General features: G+C 38.5%; 1 protein-coding gene across 1 annotated transcript in view; it reads left to right on the forward strand.

Moving 5' to 3' along the window:
• LOC126457648 (CLIP domain-containing serine protease HP8-like) overlaps positions 1 to 17318 on the forward strand; it is a 111525-nt gene extending 94207 nt beyond the window's left edge. The window contains exons 4-7 of the mRNA XM_050094129.1: positions 1327 to 1435; positions 1512 to 1705; positions 12758 to 12853; positions 16263 to 17318. Of these exons, the coding sequence (XP_049950086.1) occupies positions 1327 to 1435; positions 1512 to 1705; positions 12758 to 12853; positions 16263 to 16579 (716 nt within the window). The 3' untranslated portion in view covers positions 16580 to 17318. The remainder of the gene's footprint in view (positions 1 to 1326; positions 1436 to 1511; positions 1706 to 12757; positions 12854 to 16262) is intronic.
• Positions 17319 to 26737: the final 9419 nt, after the last annotated feature.

The raw sequence follows: 26737 nt of genomic DNA on the forward strand, positions 1-26737 counted from the left end.
TCTGTACTGTTTTCCTTACAATATGATACATATAATTTAGTACTTCTTCATGTTGTGTATGTGACAGTTCAAGAAAGAGGTGGAAAACTTAAATGCAGTTACTTGGATACTATCTGGTTCAGTCTTAAGTCTGCAGCCAAAAGAATTTAAAAATGTAAATAAAAGATAAATAAGAATAAATAAATACAAATAAATTAACAGATAAAAATACAAGATTAATTAAAAATAAATAAATAGATGAAAATAAAATGATAAATGAAACTAAATAAAAAACTTATGGGTCATTGTGTTTGACTTCAGCGTTGTATCACATAAACTCCAGTTACACAACACTCATTTCCATTTCTGAATATGGCATTAAATTTTCCAGTTTTATTTATGAATTTCTTCATTTTGATTATTATATTATGTGTGACTCATTTTCAAATGGAAAATCCAGGATGGGATAATAATATGAAATAAGATTGATTGCCATGTCAACACAAACCTAAATGTACAGTGAACTGTTAGACAGCAAATACACAGCCATGAATTCCCCAATGTGATAAGTCAAATTCTACAAGTATTTACTAGTTAGTAAAATAAGGATAGGGAAGTTTAGTGACAGGAAACTGGAAGGTTAATTGGAGGAACTGGTGGGGAACAACAAGTGCACACTATTTCAAAACATGGTGACACTATTCGTTGTGTTGTGGAAAGAGTCAAGATAGACATTCACAAATTGAAAGTTCTGCTAAGTATCAGTGAATACATTGTATGTTTGCAAGTTATTAGTACAAATATATTACTTAATAATAATCCTCCTAGCTGAACACTGAACACAGTTTTGAATTTGCAGTAAAATAATAACTATATTGTGAACAGTCATTCTTGTATGCTTACCAGTCACTGTCCATGGTAATAATTTGTCAGACTTGATTTTAACTAGACAATTAAAATACATGGTTCTTAACTTCATATTTTGCTGTTATTTGTGTAATTACCATTGTTTCCCTTCCATTCACTTACTTTATTTTTCCTTGGCTGGAATTACAGTGCCCTTAACTCTATGTTGATTTTGTTATCTAGAAAAAACTTACTGTTGCTTCATTTTCCACTGCAGATTCTGGTTAGGAAATTAAGATTGTAAGGCACTGATCCAACATTTACTTTCTTCCCTCCTTATGTAATTCAGGTGAAAATTTGTTTCTTTCTAATCTGTGCAGTATAATGCAGATATCAGATACTTACGATAGATGTAACTTAAGTTTGAATTGGTTATTTGAAATAAATTGATTAATATTAAAGGAACCCTATCTGGCTTTAATTAATGTAAATTGTTTGCAGATAATAAGTTTTATGGATTCCGTTGTGGAGGATCACTTATTAATGGGAAGTACGTCTTAACTGCTGCCCATTGCATACCAAATCCACATGACCCTTCTGGATTAAAACTGTAAGTTCAACTAAGCTACTCATAGTTTATCCCATCAATACAATCTCACTTATTGTGACCATTTTCAATTACACAGATCCACGATAAGACTGGGAGAGCATGACCTCAGAAGCCCAAGAGACTGTGAAGACAATGGGCTAGTTTGTGCACCAGAACCACAGGACTTTGAAATTGAATATGCAATTGCACATCCATCATTCACGAAAGACAAACTTCAAAATGATGTTGGTCTTGTGCGTATTCGAGGAGAAGCTCAATTCACAGAGACAGGTAAAAATAATCATTCATGAACATTTTGAATGGCTAGGAAAAAGCAGATTTAGTATTATCATCTATGAGGAAAATGGTTGTAGTACATATCCAGTAGCTTTAATGGAAAAAATCATAAGTTGCGGTTTTTGGAAGTACAAGTTTGTTATTCTGCCAAAGAAAGGATAGAGTTGGAGGAAATGGACTGATCAGGCAAGCCACATAGTAGCATAGTTCTTATGAAAAAGGGGGAGACAAAGGAACAGAGTGAGTGTGAAATCAGTGACCCTGATGAGGGTGAATTTGTTATTTTACTGTCTAGATGTAGTGTATGTTAAATGCTGACTAAAGAAATATTAATTCCACGTACATTTCTGCACTACACTACCATTTATATTCACATGGTAGATTAGGTGATGGCATTCGGAAAAAAATACGTACTTGTGCTCTTGAACATGGCAGCAGTCAGCAACTGTAGAATTTGGATCCAGTCAGAATCATGCAGCCAAGCAATTGCACACGAAAAGTTTATTCAAACCTTTACCAAGGTTTAGACATATATAAACCTGTCTTCCTTAAAAGAAGTAACAACACCTAAAATATATATATATTACAACAAGTACAAGTAAGTCATATGTACAGCAAAAAGAAACATAAAAAGTTACATACTATAACATAAACTTATGGGTTACATATTGTGTGGAAAGAGAAAAGTAGTCATAAGGCTTAGTGAACAATGAAATGATCCATATAAATGCTATGGCATAACCATAAGGCTTAGTCAACAGTACAAATTATCCATATAAAATCTAAGACAATCATACATCATACGTACAAATAGACTTCAAAATCTTTCATAAGCAAACTTTTTCAGATAGCACTATTCTGGCTGATTCAGCTCACCCTCAAGCTCACAGATTGGCCTTTTTCCATTCTCACACTTTGGTTACTCCATTATCCCTACAGAATTTTTGGGAAGAGATGAGTTTGATTGAAACTGTAGCCAGTAATAATGGCTCTGAACCGTCATTAGGCATTATCAAATCGAATATTGGCTAATAAAACTGCTAAAAAATAAAATATGGAAATATAAGGTAAAAAGGACGGCAATTTTTTTCTGTACCATTTCCAGATAAGCTGCCTTCTACTACGAAATATAGCTGTAAATTTTGGTTCTCAGCAAACAAAAATCGTGGAAAAAATTTAATTCATGCCTTAAAGTGTAATGAGAACTATTTCCTCATTCTAGATGTGTAAAATAAAGTGTAATGGTTGTCACTGTTTCTATATAGTGCAGACAGAAGGAGCAGTCAAAGCTAGATTCAAATCACATTATTGGGTAAAGGAGGCTATAACATTCATGGCTCTATTTTTGCCGAGCGTCACATACAGTGTGCACACTCTTGTATTAAATTCAAAGACATAATTATTTTGCATAGGGAGGAGAAGGGTTTTAGATTACACTTGCTGGAGGAATTTCAAAACTTTAAGCACAATTTCAATTATAGGGACTTTATTCTTAATGATCACTTACAGCTTAAAAACAGATTTTTTTTCGGTGGCTTTCAGCTTATTCTTAATCTCACATAGCAGCTGTATCAGGTTTTCTGCACTGTTTCAAAGTGTTATTTTTCTCAAAGACAAAATCTGTGACTATCTTACTTTAATGTGCATCATAGTTTTGTTCACCGTTTGCATAGATTTATATGATTTTTATAATAGTTTTTGTTATGTTGCTGTTTCCATAAATACTATTTTAATGTAACTTCAATAACGTATCAGCTTTTGTGGTTGGCACCACTTGTCATTTGAGCATCTCTGGGGCTAAGTATCCTGCAGGGATGTCCCTTCTGCCCTGTTTTCTGTTAGTCTGTATGATGCCCATCTGTCTTAGATTTTATGTGGATCATTTTTACTATTGACTAAACCTTATGACTTCATTTCTCTTTTCACACAATACATAACATATAAGTTTATTTTATATTGCCACTGTAAGTAATTTTTTATGTTTCTTTTTGCTGCACATATGACTTCCATGTACAGGTTGTACTACACCAGATTTTTAGGTGTTACTGCTTCCTTTGAGGAAGACAGGTTTATATTTGTCAAAACCTAGGTACATGTTCGAATAAATTTTTGGCATGCTTGGCTGTGTGATTTCACTGTATCCAAATATTTACACTATTATTTTCCGTTAAATTCATTTAACTGAATTTTATATGTATGGCTTAGTATTGTTAATAGCTAGAAACTGTGTAAGTGTGAATTTGATGGGGGTCTGTTTCCCCTCCACAATACAAAAGTGCTGTTTCTTCAGGTAATTATTTACTTTATAAATCAGAAAAAAAAAGTTTTTATAATCTCAGTTCATGTGATATGGGAAAGTCCTAGGTGGAGTATAAAAAAATGGAAGGAGAATGGGTGACACTGTTGAGTGGTAAATCTAATAGTTCTGAGTGCCAAAAACATAAATTTTTTCAATAAAGTGAAGAATTTGTGTGGTGGTAAGAATATTAACAAGCTCTTTATTTATTCTTTTGTTAATTCCTTGTAATGATTCACATTTTCCAGTACTGCTACCAATTTTGACAAAACCAGGTCTAACAGATTTTTACAATTTTTAAAGGCGTATAAAGATTTAAATGTATGTTGAGTCATAGAATGTGACCTAAATATAACTCTTAATTAAGTTGTTAGGGGTTTAGCACAAGTTAAAAAAATCCTTATTTTCTTTACTAAAAATTCAAATGCAGCACAAATTTCTTTTTTCCTGCATTTCAGTCTAGGGTACATCAAAAGTAGAGCCCAAAAATTCTGCTGATATCACATAACAAACTCTTCATTTCAGAATCAGCTGCATGTCACACTGAAGGACATCTCTATAGCATTTCTTCTGGTACTCAGCCTTGAGCTGTAGTTAATAGCAACCCTTGAGATGTCTTTTTGTTTTTCCTAAGGCAATGTCAAAATTTAAAAATCATTTTTCTTTCCATTTTTTAATACTTCACAGCATCACCTTAATAGCGACCTTCTTTTTTTTTATTGAAATGTGGTCAAAAATACCAATTGTAATGGAGGCTATCCTTGTTTATTGGCACTTGTTTTTCTCTCTTCTCTCTTATTGTTGGTTTTTGAAGGATTTTAGGACTTCCCACTGACTCCTAAGTAATGTTTCTCTTTCCTGTAACCTGACACAAACTGAGAGCCTGGACATGACTTTCAAAAAATACACAAATTTCAATAGAACAATCAATTGAAAGAGCACTAAACTACATTATAGTGAGTCATATGTTTTATTGACAAGTTGGCAGTAATGCTGCAGCACTTGGAACTCTTTCATACGACAGTTAGTTCTCCCTGAACTTAGCAGCAGCTCTACTTGAATCTTGCTTTGAAACTGGTATGTAGATTGCTATGAAAAAAATAAACTAACAGCTCAGTTTTGGCACTCACATCAGTTAGCTTTCCCATTCACCAACTAGTTGTGTAGTTGAGTCCTTGATAAACTTTCAGACTTCGTTCTGCCTTGTCCAATTTTTTTTTTTTTAATATTTTATGTTCATATTCCTTCATAGCAAACTAGTAGACAATACACAATCATCATTGTCCCAGTTGACTACATTAGAAGGGAATGAAGCTGCAATTGAGCTAGCAAGTAAAGCAGTCATCAATCTGAAGACTATTTTGAATACAACAGTGCTTTATGAGGCATGGTTCTGTAGGAGGTGGTATGCGGTGCCTTCCTCCAACCTTTGAACTGAATCAACCAGCCAATTATAGGGGAACCTACAGTGTGATGTGGATTCTGAACCATATACAAGTAAGCATTTTTATATCAACAAACATTGCCAGATGTGGAGGAAGTGATAAGTGACACAAAAATCCTAAGATTGGACGAGAATAGAACCTGAGACCTTTGTCTTTGTAGCCTGGCACATTACCACTGGGCCAACAGAGCTATTGCACGGATACAATGTATTAATTTGAGATAATTTGTACGGAATACACATACATCTTCATGGCTATGTCTACTACAGAAGAGAACAAACATGAAACATAAAGAATTGTGAGCAAGGCAGAAACAAAATGAAATTCTCTTAAAAATAAGAATAAGAATCATCTTTGTCAATCTTAGGTAACTTAGATGTTAGTTTTTATTACTAGGTGTTACTCTAAATCTGGTAACCCATCAGTTGTTATACTATGTATTTAACTGCGTGTTCATTTATTTATTCACTGAGATCAAGAATGCCGTAAATACTTTTCTATTTCAGGAGTAATAAGTTTTTCTTTGACTTGCAAGGTTTTTAAGAAATTATAAACAATGAAGGAAAAGATGTAGTACTTCTCATCAGAGAAGAGACATGAAGAGCTTAAAGATTTCTCCCTTGATATTTAAGATGTTGCATTAGTTCATTCAGTTGATAATGAAATTTAAGGGAGAACACAACAGTAAAATGAACTGTCTATGGTATTTTCCCATCTGCAAGGAGTTCATTGGACTCTGAATGTGGATGATACTGATGGCCATTTCATCCATTGTTTCACCAGAACTTGGTAGGCATGGAGTTGACAAAGCAGAGACAAAACTACTGACCATCAGAATTGAGTATCCATAATGTCTTGTGAAAAGAAGGCTGATGCATATATAAGAGTGTAGGTTTTCATGGCTGGACTCCATTTCAATAAAATTTTTCAATGTGTGTGTCCATGCCATAATGTGATAAGACAACTGATTTCAGTTATTATTGGAGGCATCATGATAACCCCAAGATGGCTCCATTAACCCACTGATTGTATTTCTCCTTTTTAGATATGCTGTGGTCTGTCACCACATCTTTGCCTTAATTTTCCACACTCACCCATAATAATGAAAATTAACACCACTGCATCAACCGTTCCACCGAAATACAACACGTCTACATGACTATGTCGATTGTTGTTGCACCATCTCATGTCCCATATTATTCTCACCAATATAATTAATCCTAGATTTTCAAATAGATCACTCTTCCTGCGTCACTGTCATTTGTTTTTGCATGTTACTTTTCATATATATTTCTCTGCCACACAGACTTGTAGCTCATTCTACTAACCTTTCCCCAACCCCTCCCCTTCTTTTTCCTCTCTTTTTCCAGATTGCACACGCTAACTTCATCTAGTCTGGTCACCGCTGCTGTACCCCTCTTCATACATATCCACCCACCAACCAGAACCCATACTATAGTCTTTTCATTTATTTTTGTCTTTGATCTCATTGTTATTTGACACCAGCTTCAGTTGTTTTTGCCTTTCACTGTCAGCGTACTTCCTGAGGTTTCATCGTGTATCCCCATAATTCATCTTTGATTTTTACCATGTATTCTGCTGCTGTGCATCTCATATTCCTGCATCCTATCTTACACATAAGCTCTTGCTTTCCAAGAACTAGAGCAGCATGCATGACACCACCTCAAGAAACTCTCCAACCAGTTTTGTCTCCTACTCCTGCCTTCGACTACCACTGTCCACTACCTCTAAAGCAGCCTTCAAACCTTACCTACATCCACTCACAGCTGACAACCCCTGCCTCATGATCTTCTACATTTACCTCACCCTCAAAAACTCCCTCCCACCAGCACACAGAATACAGCGATCAAACAGATCTGAAACACAGTCATGGACATTTCCTCCAAAATTGTTATTCCCACAGAAGTATCAGTCCTTCCCAAAGGCCCTTAGCTTTTGCCCCACTCCCAAATTAAGTCATAGTGCACTTGTTAAAGAAAATCTCTCCTTCTCACATTCCCTACAGTGGAAACACATTTTCACCATCAACCCTACCAGACTCAAACAACACCTAATGTTGAACCCTCTTCTGACACAGTTTCCTTTTTCATTCAACCATAATCCATAGTTCGCTGCCCCCAAATCCCCCCCTCCCACCCATTAACTTTCCACACTTTTTGAACTTTGTGCCTTGCATCACCATCATTCCCCAAATCACTCAATATTTAAGCTAACCTTATATCTGCAGAAAGAACTGAAATCCACCACCTAAAAGCTGATCCAAACTTTATACTCAAATCTGTTTACAAAGGCTCTGCCACTGGAGTTTTGAACAACAAAGATTACCTGCAGAGGGACTCCACCAGCTGTAAAATTCATCCACCTACAAAAACTGCCACACCACTCCCATTTCAGAAATCCAGCATGATCTCCAGTCTCTATCAAAAAGTCTTTGGCCCATCCTACAATGTCTCCCCAGAGTCCATCTCTTACCTCACCCCTAACACTCCCCACACTCCCACCTTCTATATCCTTCCTAAAGTCCATAAACTCAACCACCCAGTACACCCCGTTGTGACCAGTTACTGTGCTGCCACTGACAGAATATCTGTTCTCATAGACCCAACACCTTCAACCTGTTACCTGCAACCTACCTTCCTGTATAAAAGACACCAACCGTTTCCTTCACTGATTCTTCAGCTCATGTTCCTTCACCACACAGCACTCTGCTTATCACTGTTGATGCCACCTTCCTTTACACGAACATCCCTAATACCTATGGGTTTGCCACTACTGAAAACTAAGTTTCCCAGTGCCCAGTGGATTCCAAACCTACAACCTCCTTCCTGTTCACCATGACCTACTATATCATCACCTGCAATTGCTTTGTCTTTCAAGGCATCACCACCACCTAAAAACAAATCCATGTTACAGATATTACAGACCCATGACCCCATCAAATACCAACCTATTCATGGATCATGTAAATGAATCCTTCCTAAACATCCCAGAACCTGATTCAGATTCATTGATGACATCTTTGTGATCTGAATTTAGGATGAGGACACCTTATCCATGTTCCTCCAGATCTCAGCACCTTCTCCCCCATTTGCTTCACCTGGTCCTCCTCGACCCAGCAAGCCACCTTCCTCAATGTTAACCTCCATCTTCTTCAGTACCTCCATTCATATCAAACCTATCAACCACTAGCAATACATCCACTTTGACAGCTGCCACCCATGCCATACCAAGAAGTCCCTTCCATACCTAGCCACCCATGGCCATCACATCTGTAGTGACAAGCAGTCCCCCTCAAAATATATCAAGCATCCCAGTAAGGCCTCCATAGACCATAATGTCTCTCCTAACCTCATACAGGAACACATCTCCCGTGCCTTCTCTCTCCAGTCACTCACCACCTCTCAAAGTCCTACTGTCTGCCCACAGAGGAGCATTTCCTTCGTAACTCAGTACCACACAGGACCGAAGCTACTGAATCACATTCTCTGCCAGGGTTTTGATTACATCTCATTGGGCCCTAAATTGAGTAATACCCTCTGCCCTTTCCATCCTTCCCACATGGTATTCCACCACTCACCGAACTTACATAATATCCTCATCCATCCCTACTGAACCCCTGCTTATAACCCTTTGCCTCATGGTTCATATGCCCATGATAGCCCTATATGCAAGACCTGTCCCACAAATCCTCCCATCACCACCTACTCCAGGTCCAGTCAAAAGCATCCCATGTCCCATCAACGGCAGGGCTACCTTTGAAACCTGTCATATGATCTACATGCAACCACTGTTTTGTGTTGTATGTGGACTTGACAACCAACAAGATGTCTATCCACATGAATGGCCACCAATGAACTGTGATACAATAGCTCCATATTTAGCAATTATATACAATTGCTCACTCACAGAAAGATCCATACCTAAAGACTGGAAAATTGCTCAAGTCACACCAGTACCCAAAAAGGGAAGTAGGAGTCATCCGTTGAATTACAGGCCCATATCACTAACATTGATTGCAGTAGGGTTTTGGAGCGTATACTGTATTTGAACATTATAAGTACCTCAAAGAAAATGAGATTTATTGACGCATAGTCAGTATGGATTCAGAAAATATCATTCTTGCGAAACACAACTAGCTCTTTATACTCATGAAGTAATGAGTGCTATCGACAGGGAATGTCAAATTGATTCCATATTTTTAGATTTCCAGAAGGCTTTTGACACCATTCCCCACACGCATCTTCTAACCAAACTGTGTGCCTATGGAATATTGCCTCAGTTGTGTGACTGGACTCGTGATTTCTTGTCAGAAAGATCAGTTTGTAATAATAGACGGAAAGTAATTGAGTAAAATAGAAGTAATATCTGGCGTTCCCCAAGGGTGTTATAGGCCCTCTATTGTTCCTGATATATATTAACAATGTAGGAGACAATCTTAGTAGCCAACTTAGATTGTTTGCAGATGATGCTGTCATTTACCATCTTGTAAAGTCATCAGATGACCGAAACGAATTGCAAAATGATTTAGATAAGGTATCTGTATGGTGCGAAAAGTGGCAATTGACCCTGAATAAAGAAAAGTGTGAAGTTATTCAAATGAGTATTAAAAGAAATCCATTAAATATTGATTACGCGATAAGTCGCACAAATCTGAAGGCTGTAAATTCAACAAAATACTTAGGGATTACAATTACAAATAACCTAAATTGGGATAATCACATAGATAATGTTGTGGGTAGAGCAAACCAAAGATTCCAATTCACTGGCAGAACACTTAAAAGGTAAATGGAAATGCCGTGTGGCTAGGGCCTCCCGTCGGGTAGACCGTTCGCCTGGTGCAAGTCTTTCGAGTTGACGCCACTTTGGTGACGTGCGTGTCAATGGGGATGAAATGATGATGAAAGACCCAACACCCAGTCATCATGAGGCAGAGAAAATCCCTGGCCCCACCGGGAATAAAACCCGGGACTCCATGCGCGGGAAGCGAGAACGCTACTGCAAGACCACGAGTTGCGGACACTTAAAAGGTGCAACAGGTCTATTAAAGAGACTGCTTACACAACGCTTGTCTGCCCTGTTCTAGAGTATTACCGTGCTGTGTGGGATCTGCATTAGGTGGGACTGATGGATGACGTGGAAAAAGTACAAAGAAGGGTGGCTTGTTTTGTATTATCGCAAAATAGGGGAGATAGTGCCATAGACATGATATGTGAATTGGAGTGGCAATCATTGGAACAAAGGCGATTTTCATTGTGACAGGATCTTCTCATGTAATTTCAATCACCAGATTTCTCCTCCAATTGCGAAAACATTCTGTTGGCACCTATCTACACAGGGAGAAATGATCGTCATGATAAAAGAGAAATCAGGATTGGCACAGAAAAATTTAAATGCTCGTTTTTCTCATGTGCCTTTTGAGAGTAGGATGGTAGAGAGACAGCTTGAAGGTGGTTCATTGAACCCTCTGCCAGGCACTTTATTGCGAATAGCAGAGTAATCATGTAGATGTAGAAATATATCCTACATTTTATTAATGAACCACAGTGCCCTTTATTAGTGCTACATCTGCAGATTTTTAATTTGTATCAGTTAGACTGCACCCTAGCCAGGCAATATGAATGAACATGATAGTGTTATACCAGGGTGATACAAAAAGATGGTCACAATTTCAATTGCCTATATTTCCTGCACTGTATGTTGCATTTTAATTCTGTAAATTACATTTGATTATACATATGTGGAAGGTGAGAAATGTGCAATATATCCTCCTCTGGCTGCATGGATAACATCTAGACAGTAACTGAATTCCTGCCACGCTCAGTGACAAATGTCTTGCATGACTAGGTTCATCGCAGACGTGATACATTTACTTAGGTCTTTCAAGTGGGAAAACCATTCAAATCTGTGAGAAGAGATGGTACATAAACTGCACATTTCACAAACTCTCACAGGAAAAAAATTGCAGAATGTGAAATCGGGTGACCTCAGTGGCCCAAAGTGAAGTGCTAAGCCTTCATTCTCAATGCAACTTATCCATCACTGAGGTAGACATTCATTCAGAAACATCAAACATTCAGATGCCAATGGGGTGGAGCTCCATCCTGCTGAAAAAATGTGATTCTTGGATCTTCATTCATTTGAGGAACAAGCAAGTTTTGCATCATTCTGAGATATGTTATTCCAGTAACCATACTATTATCAAAAGAGAAAGGTTCATAAACCTTTGTCATCACAGCATTGCGAAATAAATTAACTTTGGGGCTGTCCAGTTCAGGTTCCAGTGTTATGTGGGGATTTTGTAGTCCCCAGATCCAAATGACGTTCCTGTTGACTTCCCATTTAAGTGAATCATAGCTCCATCACTAAAAACTACACAAATCAGAAACAATTCATCTTTTTTCTGTTTCAGAGCACTTGGTCACAAAATTCTCCATGCTTCATCTTATCATTTGCCTGAAGAGTCTGTTCCAGTCATAGATAATATTGTTTGTACACTAACTAGTGTCTCACCTCATTGGAGTTCCAATGATAAACTTAGGCTTAAATGCATGCTGAACCACAGCTGCAGTCTCACTTAACAGAGTGAATGAATGTAAAATGTGTTGGTTTGCATAGCAGCCAGCTCACTTCCAACTGATGCAGTACACACTACAGTTAGTGTAGTGCCAGAGCACTCTAACAGTAGTATTCGAAACTTTACAACATCTGCGTTCAAATATATTTAATTCAAGTACAATAATAGTGCAGAAAATATAGACAACTGAAATTGTGCACATCTTTCTGAATCATCCAGTATGCAAGCATTTCTTTAAAGACATCAAATACATTCTCTATGGTTGAAGAAAAATGAACCTGGCATTCCTGTTCAGTTAAGTTTACTTAGATTTCTTAATGAGAAACAGTACATTCACTTTCATTGAGCTCTCTTCACAAATGTCAATTTATTAATCTGTCAGGAAAACAAGGTGTAAAAATTGGCTATATGTCATATCAGCAATCTTTCAAATGGTTTGGAGACAAAAAAATGGTAGGACAGAAAAGTTTTAAAAACATTCTTTGTATTTTGATTTTTTTCTAGTGAGACGAAATAAGGTTTATTCAGAAAGCTGGTTTTCTTAATATATTATACTCACAAGGCTCATGGTATCAACCTAATTTTTCTTCCAAAATATACTATCAATCAAGTTGATAAACTACCTTAAAACAACACCGATTCTCTTGTTACAATACAGCTAAGGCAGTAAAGTGCTACACTTTCATTGACTTTATGTAATTTTATTTCAGTGAAGCCAATCTGTTTACCAGTTGGAGAAGAGCAACAGTATATGAACCCTAACAAGAAGAGGATGATTGTTGCTGGCTGGGGAGTTACTGAAACAGGTAAATATTTCATTTTAAAATATGTTTAATTTCTATTATTTAAATACAACTGTCAAAACTGCAGAATAAAATATAAGGAGACAAAGAACATCACCTTCTTTCTAATGGTGAAACTCAAATTAACTACAAGATGGTGAATCTAAAGCTTCCAAAACTGGGATTTCTTAAATAGAAATAAATTTTCTACATAATGGTGTATTGTTAAATTTTATTGGTACTACACCAATGAAACTTTTTGGATTTACTCACACACACACACACACACACACACACACACACACACACACACACACATCACATCTCTCTCACCCCCCTCTCCCCACCACCCATTTCCTTCCCCCGCTCTGCGCTCTGTCCACCCAACCCCAACCCCTCTGCCTCCACCCCCCCACCCCCCTCACTACTAGGAAGTCTTCAGCACTTGGATTTTTACATATGCATGAGGTTCTGGGCCCAGAATGGATTAAGAACTGTCTTGAATCGTTTACACATCTGCTCCCTAGGTGGAGATTGTCACAACACAATACTTTCCTTCACTTTATTGATGGCATCAAGAAATAGGGAGTCTTTTACCTTAGCGTACTGTTGAGACAAGGCAAGATCACTGAATTTTTAGGATACTGTGACAGTAATACAGTAACACATTCAGCCAATATGGATACAGTGACAGATACAATGGGCTGAGTTCATGTAACATTTTTGAGTTTTCACAGAAATATGTCCTACAAGCTCACCACCTTCACAAGGTGCAGGCATTAGGGACTCTTTGTGGATGATAAAAGTGCTGTAATCCAATCTGATGTAGATGCTACAATATTATAAATGGTAAACAAAACTTTCTTGAAAATTATTAACAGATTATTGCATACGGACAGGTACTGAAGTGGTATAATGCATAGGAAGTAACCATGTGTACTGCATTAGGCCTGATGACACTCCTCTTTCCCCCTCAAAATAATACTTAAGTGAAAATCAATAAATGAAACAGAAATTGCGTAGCTTGAGTGTTTGCATTGTTAAATGCTGATAATTCCTTTGGAACTTCTGTAGTCATTGAGGAAAGTGGCAACCACGTGACTATTTAAGTTGGTGTGTAAGATCAGAATCTGGAGGCGTACCATCAGATGTTCAAAAATATATCCGCCACACAACGCTGAAGATATAAAGGGCAGATAAGTGTGAGAACTATTGTAAAATCAGTGTTGATTACAATTCCAGAAAATTTGGACAATTTATTCAAGAGGAAAAGCTTCACAAATTGAGAAGTCAATGATGTGCTGGTCCTTCTCTGGCCTTTGCACAAGCTGTTATTAGGCTTGGCATTGATTGAAAAGTTGTTGGATATCCTGAGTGATAAAGTTCCTAAGTCTGTCAAACTGGTGCCTTAGATCATCAAAATCCTGAGCTGCTTGGAGGGCCCTGCCTATAATGCTTCAAATGTTCTCTATTGGGGAGAGATCTGGTGACCTTGCTGGTCAAAGTAGGATTTGGCAAGCACAAAGACAAGGAGTAGAAACTTGCAACAAGTGCGGGTGGGCATTGTCATTCTGAAATGTAAGCCCAAGATGGCTTGCCATGAAGGGAACAAAAAGGGGCATAGCATATTGTCAATCCAACCTGTGCTGTAAGGGTGGTCCTGCTATGAAATGAAATGAAATGGCACCCCAAACCACCTCTCCTGGTTGTCTGGCCATATGGCAGGCAAACCCTCAGGTTGGTATTTCACTATTATTAGAGGCTTCTCCAGATACATTTTCAGCATGGACCCTCACCAACACCACATTGTTTATCAGTTTATATATTATGACAGACACACACAATAGGCATAAGTTGGTAACCAGGAAAAGATCTTGAATCACAACAATTAAAGAAAAATCCCTCTCTTTTACATCCAATAAACAGTCAGTACCCCATGCTATGACCAGCATGGAGAACATCCAATAATCAAACAAATAATATTGAGGATGTATGGTTACAAGTGCTATTCTGAGATGGAGAGGTTGGTACAAAACAAGAATTTCTGGTTGGCCATGCTGAACCAGTCAGAAGAGTAATGACTCCCCCCCCCCCCCCCCCCCCCCCGCAAAAAAAGTCAAATATTATTGATCCACTTAAACACTGGAACTTAAAGTCTTTTGCATTGTGTGTAAGAGCAGAGTTTTGAGGATGCTGTCAAAAAGTAGACAAACTGCTTTTATTTTCACTCATACAGAGACACATTCTGCCAACCCTTCACTGGTGAAGAAAGTGCTCATTGTACAGGAGTGTGTAATAAGAGTAATATGTGAAGTCCACTACAGACAGTTTGGCTTACTGCCCACAACCATACAATAAATTTGCTGCCCTTTCTTCTTCTTCTTCTTCTTCTTCTTCTTCTTCTTCTTGTGTTATGGCGTCTGTAGACAGTCTGGCTTACTGCTCACAAACATACAGTAAATTTACTGCCCTTTGAAAATTGTTGTAAACTATTGCTCACTGATCGAAAACAATGGTAACATTCATAAATATAATACTATAAAGAGAGTGATGCCTTAGGATCAGGTGTTCAAAAATTGTAACAACTAATAAATTTACTCACTGAAATTGTCAAAAGAAGACATTAGCTGTTTTCATGTAGTGAAATAGTTATTCCACAAAGATAGTGATGAACCATGTGGTCAAGTAAACAGTAAAGTAAAATAAGTGTGCTTTTTGTATGATGGTATCCTCACAAACATTTCTTGCTAGCAAGTAAACCACAGGAGTTGCAATACTACAATTCCAGACATATCATTTGATTTTTTTCCTCAGTGATATAAATGATAAATGGCAATGGGTCAAATTTAAACCTCTATATAATTGAGATACTTTGTATTAAATCAATCATTGGTTTTAATTCATTCTTAACTGTTTTTCTTCACATACCTTTCTTCTCCAACCCTTGCATCACTTAGAAAATCATTAAATTATATCAAAATTGATAATGTTATCTCCACCACCCTATCCTTTCTTTCCTTATGTCATCTTTCCTCTGTATCATGACATGTGTCAGACCACTTTTTTGTAGTCATCTAGCACAGTCACATCTCATAACACCATTCCTCATACATGTGAAACTGATATTTTCTTCCCATACACAGTGCACAAATGAAAGAAGAAATTTTGATACATAGCATAATGGGAAGTACCTTGAGCTGCACACTTCAGTGGTTTGCAGAGTATGGATATAGATATAGATGTAGGATCGATGGTATGTTTTTGGGGATAACATTAATAAATTTCATGTGTTGACTCTAATGTTCTGGAATAGCATTTTAATGAAAATTTAGTTTTAAAGTCACTGCGCTTCTAAGTGCCTGTGTAAAACTTGTTCCAATAAGAGTATTAATGACAAACAATTAGATGAAGTAAAAGTAAAATACTGTTACAGGAACCAGCAGTTCAAAGCTTCTCAAAGTGACAGTTCCAGTTGTACCTGTACAAAGATGTGCTGCAGCATATAAAAGAACTAATGCAGTAATTAACATCAAACAGATATGTGCAGGAGGCTCTGAAGGGCGTGATTCATGTGCTGGAGACAGTGGAGGGCCTTTAATGATAAATGAAAACAGTAACAAGGGTCCAGTGATGGTGCAGTATGGAATAGTTTCATTTGGCCCAAAGAAGTGTGCATCTGAGGGCTATCCAGGAGTGTACACAAGAGTGGCATATTACATGGATTGGGTACTTGACAATATGCAGCCGTGAAACTACATTTTGTTTTCATAATGAAAACGAAGACCACAATTGTGATACCTGTTGTATATATGGTACTGTTTCAATAGCAATGACTGTTTTTATTTATTTTTGGCTGTATTGTGTGATCTTTGTCATGCTATAGAGATCATTTACCAAGATCTAGTGAAATATTTTCAGAGTGTATATTCTGTATATATGGTAATTATGCACCTCTAACGAGGTGCTACGAGGTGCGGCTAGAAAAAAACCGGACTGATGCTGGAAAAACATTTATTTACAATTATTTACAATTTCATGTGATCTCCTTCAATCTACTCTCCTCCTCAGTCTCTACACTGCTCCATACGAATTTTCCACTGTTCATTGCAATGCTGCAGATCATTTTCGGTAAGTCCATACATTACTTCCGTCGCTTTTTCTTTTACTGCTTCAACAGTCTCAAATCTAGTTCCTTTCAAAGCTGACTTGACTTTAGGGAAAAGAAAAAAGTCACAGGGGGCCAAATCAGGTGAGTAGGGTGGATGATCTAAGATGGGAATGTTGTGTTTTGCCAAAAACGTCTTCACTGACAACACACTGTGAGCTGGGGCATTGTCTTGGTGAAGGATCCATGACTTTTTTTCTCCACAAATCATTCCGTTTTCTCCGTACTCGCTCGCGTAGGGTAGCCAGGACGCTAATGTAGTAATGCTGATTCACTGTTTGTCCCTCTGGTACCCAATCAATGTGCACAATCCCTTTGATGTCAAAAAAAAAACAATCATCATTGCCTTGAATTTCGATTTTGACATTCGTGCTTTTTTTTGTCGTGGAGAACCAGGAGTTTTCCAATGCATCGATTGGCGTTTAGTTTCGGGATCGTAAGTAAAAAACCACGATTCATCGCAAGTAATAACATTTTGTAAGAAGGTGGGATCACTTTCAATGTTTTCCAGGATGTCAGAACAAATCATTCTTCGGCGTTCCTTCTGTTCAATTGTGAGACACTTTGGAACCATTTTTGAACACACTTTGTTCATGTTGAAACTTTCATGAAGAATCTGCCTAACACTTTCCTTGTCAACTCCTGTTAACTCAGACACTGCTCTGATTGTTAAACGGCGATCTTGTCGAACAAGTTTACCGATTTTTTCAATGTTTGCATCAGTTTTTGCTGACAATGGTCTGCCAGTGCGAGTGTCATCACTGGTGTCTTCGCGGCCATCTTTAAATCGTTTAAACCACTCAAACACTTGTGTTCGCGATAAACAATCATCGTCGTACACTTGTTGTAACAATACAAACGTTTCACTTGCAGATTTTCCTAGTTTGAAACAAAATTTGATGTTAACACGCTGTTCTTTCTGTACACTCAACATTTTCCGACGCACAGACAAAACGTCAACTACTTAAAACAGACGCCACGGGCAGACTGAGTGCAGGAGGCAGTAGGCGGAGCGAGAGTCACGTGACAGGCCACGCGACTTTCAGCCTTATAGCATTCGTTTTATTGTTTCACCAGTACTAGTCCGGTTTTTTTCTAGCCACACCTCGTATTTGTGAAGACTACATGTCAGTAATGTGGATGATGCAATACACTAATCAGAATGCTACAGGCATAGAATATGCTACCTTATTTCAGTCTCATTAACATTGATTGTTTGTAACAACAATAAAATGGAAGTTTTTGAAATAAGGTAAGTTGCCTGAAAATTTCTGGCAGTACATGAATTGTGTGATTACAAGAATAAGGTTAAAAGTACCTGGAACACAGCTGCGACAGCTGGTTAAAAGACTGGATAACACCCTAATTTATCATATTATAGTTAAGACATGATGTAAAACTGTTACTTTAGCTGCCTGCTTTTTCAGAGCATTGTAATCTTAAATGCTGATTGAATAGTACACCTTTGTCAGATAAAAAACTGCAGGAGCAGTACTGATGAGCTTTTAATGTTACAAGAAAAATTTTCGATTTATATTACTGTTGATCATTACAGTTTTCTTGCTTATAATGCATGAAAGAAAGAATGTTTCTTCACAAAATATACCTTCAATTTTATTTATATCAAATGCTGTTGATTGTGATACTAACATTATGTGATAAATGTGTGTTGTGATAAATAAAGTTAATGTCTGATCTTCATTATTTTCACTAAAACCACTGTGAACTAAGAAACAAAATTAACTGAATAAGTATTATCTAAATCTATTGTTGTTAGAAATACATACAATGCAAAAAGAGTGTGGATGTGTCATTCCTCTGTTTACACATTATTTGTACTATTATACTGTCTAGCCAGTGAATCACGTAATTTTGAAAACCCAAAATTGTTGCTCATCAGCTGCTTGTTTAACATTGAGAGAATAAGAGAGAGTTTTTCTTTTTAAATTGTTGTGCTCAGATTTACATCTCAACAGTTGAGGATTTAAATTTGATAATATTGTGTTTACATTGTTATCTAATTGACTCATTTATATTAATATATATTCATGTGACAGAAAAGTATAAATTTTTTTAAGGTGTGAAATTACGAATATTATCACCCGAACTAAGCTTAAACTGTCAACTGTAACAGTATTAGTTAGTTTAAATAATTAACTGGAACTTACCTAAATTCTATCAGTACAGTTTCAGAAAGATAACCAAATGAGAATCTGATAGTAATTCAAGGATCATCTCTTCAGAGTCAAAACCCTACTGGAGCATTACAATATTTGTGCAATATCAGGATGCTAGTTAGAAAAAATCCCTTCAACCAATAAAAAGGATAATCTGCAACAGCATCAGAAAAACAAGTCTTGCCTGGTAAAGAATTTTGAAAATTAGCTGAACTAGTGACAAAAGATAAGACTGGGTGACATTTTAAATTCACACAAACCATTTGGGGGGGTTGGGGCACTAATAATCCCAAGTAAAAGAGACAGTCAACTCAATGCTTAGAGAGCTTTTAATGTTGATTACATTGTGGAGATTAATGATCCAAAACAGCTATAGTTATATTGAAGCTAAAGTTTCTTTATATTCATAACAGCAGGACTACATTTCACAACAGCAGTATAAGGCGTGCTTACTGAAAGGGTTCAGGGTGTGAATATGTATTAAATTCTTGATACGGTTTTTTTCATCAAACTCATATTAATTGATAATACTTTAATATTAAATCTTTTCCAAAATGGGAAACGTCTGAAGTAATATGAAATAGCTTACATACAGAAATGATGCCCTTATGTAGTATTTAAAAAGTGCAACATTTACAATAAAACAGATTACCGACATGCTTTCTCATTTAGAAATGGCCAGAGTACAGAAGACATTGTATGTTTAACACAGGAAAAATCCTGAGTTTAATTCACCTAAATTTTGTACCCTCACATACCAGCTACTTTCAGTAATTGTTTTACTGTCCATAGCATTGATAAAATACAAAATTAATAAACTACTCTTTAGTAGAAAAATGGAACAGGCCTACTCTGTATTATAATTGTAAGTTATTTTAAGACAATGTAGAAGTAGCAGATGAGAAATTACACTCCATTCGAAAATACCCCAACAGCGTTGTGAAACTATGTGTTCCCTATGATAAATAGTGGTAAATTTCAACACAAAATAAGACTGATAACACATTTTCAGTTATCTCTTATAATAACAGTTTCATAAAAATTTTATATTAGGGTCATTGAACGTAAAGTGGGCCAATTGTCTCACCTGGCCACCTATAATGTGAATGAAATTTTGCATGGGTGTTCTCTATTGAAGTGTTCTGCAACTGGTGTACCTTCACAAAGTGAAAGGTGTCGTGCAAAGTTTTACATATTACTGTAAGAAGATAATTTAATATATGCTGATGCCTGCTATATTTTCATAAGAATTAAACGTAATTTATTTACTATTATTGTTGTTATACTTTACTTACCTTAAGTTCATTGTATTCTCGCCTGTACCACTGCACCAGTTATACTGCCAGAGAGAGAGTACTTTGTAACACAACATTTTTTATACATGGCTGGCTGTACATGCATTTCCCTAAAATTCTGGGATTAGCAAAAATGCTCTTCCCTTATTAATTTTATTGCATTGTTTGGATATTTGTTCCAGTTTATAGCCACTGCTTAAACTTGGATATTTTTGTATGCCCCCAAAGGTGTCTTACATTGTCAGACAGTATTTCAGTTCAACAATATTTCATTCCATCCTGGACCTTCCATTGTTGAGTATTTCTGTGTAGTCAGTGCTCTGCGGTCGTGTGAATATTGTGATTGCAACACTAGTATTTTCTGTTAGTGTTGTTAAAGTGAAACCACTGAGTCCGGAAAAGAAACAGGAAGTAAGGCAATAAAGTGATAATTATTTATATTATTTTGTGTGTGTGTGTGTGTGTGTGTGTGTGTGTGTGTGTGTGTGTGTGTGTGTGTGAGAGGTGAAAAACTCGCCCTCTGTCAAGTGAAGGTTTGAATTATTTTTGTCGGTTGTCAGAAAAAAAAATAAAAAACAAGTAAAGCTCTTGACTACATTGATACACATTTCACTAAAAGTACAGGAAATTATCTATAAGGTAGCCAAACTTATCATAAAGACCAAATAACCACACACAATAGTAGAAACATTGTTAATGCCCACATGATAAGAGTGGTAAAAATAGTCCTTGGTTCAGAAGCTGCTACTGAAATTTCAAACATCACTCTCATGACACGAACAGCTGCTAATTTGGTAACGTGGGCAACATCAAAGGTATTTTGAAGGACAAAATTAAGAACAGTTATAAGTTCTCACTTCAGTCAATGAATCTACTGATATTGGCAGTTATGCATAACTTCTTTGCTACATACGATATGTTGATGGGGACATAATTGCAAGTAATTTATTGACTGCATTAGTGTTTATACAGTTGGGGCTGATTATGTGACATGTGTGAAAGGATTCATGAGTTAAGTATGCGAAGTTAGTCATAACTGATCATTGTCTTATTCAAATACTAACAAAGAGATAGAGGGGCTGGCCAGTACTTACCTCAGCTCAGTACAGCCGATAGATACACACAAAACAGAACTGAAAATTTACGTTCCTAGCTTTCGGAACAAATGTTCCTTCATCGGGGAGGAGAGAGGGGAAAGAAAGGGAAGAAGGGAAAGGAGATTCAGTTACTCACAACCCAGGTTATGAAGCAACAGGGAAAGGAAAATAGGGAGGGTAGCAAGGATGGAGGCATGGTTGTCAGAGGGAAGCCAAAGATATTCTACTGTAAGTACTGTGCCAGCTTCAAACCAAAGAGGATGCATACAGAAGTAAAGAGGTATATAGTATAAAGATAAACACAACTATGTAGGATGAAAAGATGCGTGAATGGCTAAAGAGGAAAGGGAAAGAGGAGAAGACTGAAGAGTGAATGGGAGTGAGGTTGTTTAACGTAGGTTCAGTCCAGGGGGATGGCGGGATGAAAGGATGTGTTGGAGTGCAAGTTCCCATCTCTGCAGTTCAGAGGGACTGGTGTTGGGTGGGAGAAGCCAAATGGCACATACGGTGTATCAGGTTCCTAGGTCCCTAGAATTATGCTGGAGGGCATGCTCCGCTACTGGGTATTGGGCATCTCCTAGGCGGACAGTTCATCTGTGTCCGTTCATGCGCTCAGCTGGTTTAGTTGTTGTCATGCCGATGTAAAAGGCTGTGCAGTGCAGGCATGTCAGTTGATAAATGACATGTCTAGTTTCACACATAGCCCTGCCTTGAATTGTGTATGTTTTACCAGTAGCGGGGCTGGAGTAGGTGGTTGTGGGGGGATGCATGGGGCAGGTTTTGCAGCGGGGTTGGTTACAGGGGTAGGAACCGCTGGGTAGAGAAGGTAGTCTGGGAATATTGTAGGGTTTAACAAGGATGTTACGGAGGTTAGGGGGGCGACGAAAAGCAACTCTGGGTGGTGTGGGGAGAATTTCGTCAAGGGATGATCTCATTTCAGGGGTTGACTTGAGAAAGTCATATCCCTGGCGGAGTAATTTGTTGATGTTTTCGAGGCCAGGATAATATTGGGTGACAAGGGGGATGCTTCTGTGTGGTCTGGGGGTAGGAACATTGTTGTTGGACGGGGAGGAATGTATTGCTTGGGAGATCTGTTTGTGGACAAGGTCTGCAGGATAGTTGAGTTGCGTTTTATTCCTTCTTATGATTACTATTTCAACTTTAGTTATTTAATTTCCCTACCCACCAGTTACCCACTATGTACCCTAATCCTATACCACATTATTTACATTCATTCCGGAAACATGCATTCACTGTAGCCAAACTGCAATCCCACATACTTTTCCTCTGGTCCTGCTTAACCTTTGGAATTACCCCTAAAGGGCTTACCTTAAAAGTTCCCATCTCTGGGTGCAATTCCTCCTTCCACCAGTCTCTCCTGGACTTCCAGAACCTTCAATCCTTAGCCCTTACCCAACTTGTCCTGAATCTCTACACTACTTCATGTAACCACCACTCCCAACAGCTCCTATCTCTCTTCAAAGTCCTCCACCTCTCAAACCCTTGCTTGGAGAACACACTCAGGAACATCATCCTAGAAGCCAGCTGCAAACTTGAGTTCCATGCCACACACCACCTGAAAAAACTATCCACAGTGCTAGTGCAACACCTAAGAAGTGGGGTCCCTCTCCCTATCCCTCACAAACACCAACCACAACAGAACCTTCAACAAACCCCCCTCATAGCCAACAAACCTAGCCTAGCCACCCTACTCAATCTCCCCATCCCAGCACATACCCCACACAGACCAAATCTCAACTATAACCACAGTCAAATGCCACATATCACCAGTCCCAATTCAGTCCTAAACCTCTCATGCAGATCCCTCTCTCCTCCAGAGACATCTGTTCTATCAAAAGGCTTAACCTTTAGCCCCACACCTAAATTCAACCACACTGCCCTGGTTAAAGATCTCCTCTCATTCACCCGGAACCTCAACTGGAAATATCACTTCACTACCCAAACACAGCCCCCAAATACTAGACCCAGTGTTGAACCCTGTCTAGAACAGTTCCGACTGCCTTCTCAAAGGGATCCTCCTCCCCTCCCCCAAAACCATCCCTTGCAGACATTTCAGGAATTCCTCACATCCAGTGTTGCCTCCCAGTCCTTCTTGAAGAACATCCCGACAACCCCCAACATCACCCCAGCTGAATCCCGTGCCATTAAGGAGCTGAAAATAGACCGCTCTATTGTCATCCTCCCGGCGGATAAAGGCTCCACAACTGTCGTACTTGACCGTGTGGAGTATGTGGCAGAAGGACTGTGTCAACTCTCTGACACCTCAACCTACAAAGCTGTTACCCAGGACCCCATTCCCTCCATCCAGACTGAGCTGCAAAAAATCATAAAAATCCAAGGTCCCTCACAAGGCCTCACAATGGCTTCCATAGACTTACTCACTCCACCTGAGCCACGTACCCCTTCCTTCTACCGATTACCCAAAATCCACAAAGAGAACCATCCTGGCCGTCCCATTGTAGCAGGCTTCAAAGCCCCAACCGAACGTATCTCAGCTCTGGTAGACCAGCACCTACAACTTATCACCCGCAGACTCCCATCCTACATCAAAGACACAAACCACTTCCTAGAACGCCTCAAATCCATTCCCACTCCTCTCCCACCTGAAACCTTTCTTGTCACCATAGATGCTACATCCCTCTACACAAACATCCCACATACCCATGGTCTCTCTGCCCTTGAGCACTACCTCTCCCAACGCCCACCCGAAGATCTTCCAAAAACCTCATTCCTTATCACACTTACCAACTTCATCCTCACCCATAATTACTTCACTTTTGAAGGCCAGACCTACAAACAAATCAGGGGAACGGCCATGGGAACCAGTATGGCTCCGTCCTATGCCAACCTCTTCATGGGCCGCATGGAGGAGGCTTTCCTGAAGACCCAACAGCTGCTTCCCCTGGCCTGGTATAGGTTTATAGATGACATCTTTGTGGTCTGGACTTGGTGAAGAAACACTCGTTAATTTCCTCCATAACCTCAACTCCTTTTCGAATCTGAATTTCACCTGGTCCTTCTCTAAAACCCAAGCCACCTTCCTGGATGTTGACCTTCATCTTGTTGAAGCTCACGTCCACACCTCTGTCCATATCAAACCGACAAACAAACAACAGTACCTTCACTTTGATAGCTGCCATCCTTTCCACATCAAACGCTCCCTTCCCTACAGCCTAGGTATTCGTGGCAAACGTATCTGCTCCAGTGACGAATCCCTCAACAATTACACCAATAACTTGACCAGTGCTTTCCTCTCCCGCAACTATTCTGCAGACCTTGTCCACAAACAGATTTCCCGAGCAATACATTCCTCCCCGTCCAACAACAATGTTCCTACCCCCAGACCACACAGAAGCATCCCCCTTGTCACCCAATATTATCCTGGCCTCGAAAACATCAACAAATTACTCCGCCAGGGATATGACTTTCTCAAGTCAACCCCTGAAATGAGATCATCCCTTGACGAAATTCTCCCCACACCACCCAGAGTTGCTTTTCGTCGCCCCCCTAACCTCCGTAACATCCTTGTTAAACCCTACAATATTCCCAGACTAACTTCTCTACCCAGCGGTTCCTACCCCTGTAACCAACCCCGCTGCAAAACCTGCCCCATGCATCCCCCCACAACCACCTACTCCAGCCCCGCTGCTGGTAAAACATACACAATTCAAGGCAGGGCTATGTGTGAAACTAGACATGTCATTTATCAACTGACATGCCTGCACTGCACAGCCTTTTACATCGGCATGACAACTACTAAACCAGCTGAGCGCATGAACGGACACAGACGAACTGTCCGCCTAGGAGATGCCCAATACCCAGTAGCGGAGCATGCCCTCCAGCATAATTCTAGGGACCTAGGAACCTGATACACCGTATGTGCCGTTCAGTTGCTGTCAGACGGTCCCTAAACTAAAAACTACCAATATACTGCAGGAAAAATGGAAAGTGGAAACAAAAGTATTTGGACTAGTTTGGATAATAGTCAAGGAATTATTAATAAGCTAAATTTGTGGATACTGAAGATTGAAAATGGATTGTATGAGATGTTCTTAGCTGTATGGCCTGTGACTTATGATAATAAGGTGTTGATACACTTAATTAAAGAATATTTAGTACTCGTGCAGCAGAATTTCAATAATTGAAGATTGTGATTGGGTTCATGATCCATTTGTGGATTCAAAATATCATGTGAATAATGTAGGTTTAGGTTTGCAAAAGTAACTGGCAGATTTGAAATTATAATTTTTCAAAGTACCTTTAGATACATTTTGGTTGTCAACAAGCCACAAATACCTGGCTGTCTCTGAGATGCCATTTCAGATGATATTACCATTTTCAACTACGTATTTGTGCGAAATGGGCTTCCTGGCATTGACTGAAATTAAAAATAGAGACAGAGAGAGAGAGAGAGAGACAGAGAGAGAGAGAGAGAGAGAGAGAGAGAGAGAGAGAGAGAGAGAGAGAGAGACAGAGACAGAGAGTCTCTGATTCATAGATGATGAAATGAGGCTTGCTTTGTCAACGATTCCACCATGAATCAGCATCTCTGTGCAGCTAAGCAGACTCAAGTATAACATTGAAGCTATGAGCATAGTTATTTACTTTAAAATTCATACTGGAAATTTCTATTTTCTACAGTGAAGTGGAGTTAATAAGTTTTTAATAAAGGTATGATTTTTTTCTGTTTAATAATAATAACAATAATAAAACAATGGAAAATCCAAGATGGAATTAACAATATTGTAAACAAGACAGTTGCTACTCACCATGTAGTGGAGAGGCTGAATCACAGGATTGACAGAACAAAGAGACTGTCAGAAAGTGATCTTTTGGGTAACAAGGTCTTTGTCAGAAATAGACAACATACACATTCAAACACAACTCACACACACACACACACATCACCACAGTCTCTGTCTCTTGAGGCCAGTCTGTCTTGAAATATTCTGTCCACACCTACAGAAATGGGCAGCCAATGAATAACACTTGCATTCAAATTTTCAAAGGTAATTTTCCTTCCTTAATTGCTCCATACAATTCCTTGTGTGCGACTTGCCTAACTGATGAATGGGAGAACCAGTTGTAGGATTTTCTGATTAGAAAGTATAAATTACTAGGAAGGAATTCTGCAGGAGCATGTCCCAATTGCT

Source organism: Schistocerca serialis, chromosome 1 (genome assembly GCF_023864345.2).
Source record: "Schistocerca serialis cubense isolate TAMUIC-IGC-003099 chromosome 1, iqSchSeri2.2, whole genome shotgun sequence".
NCBI classification, from domain to species: domain Eukaryota; kingdom Metazoa; phylum Arthropoda; class Insecta; order Orthoptera; family Acrididae; genus Schistocerca; species Schistocerca serialis.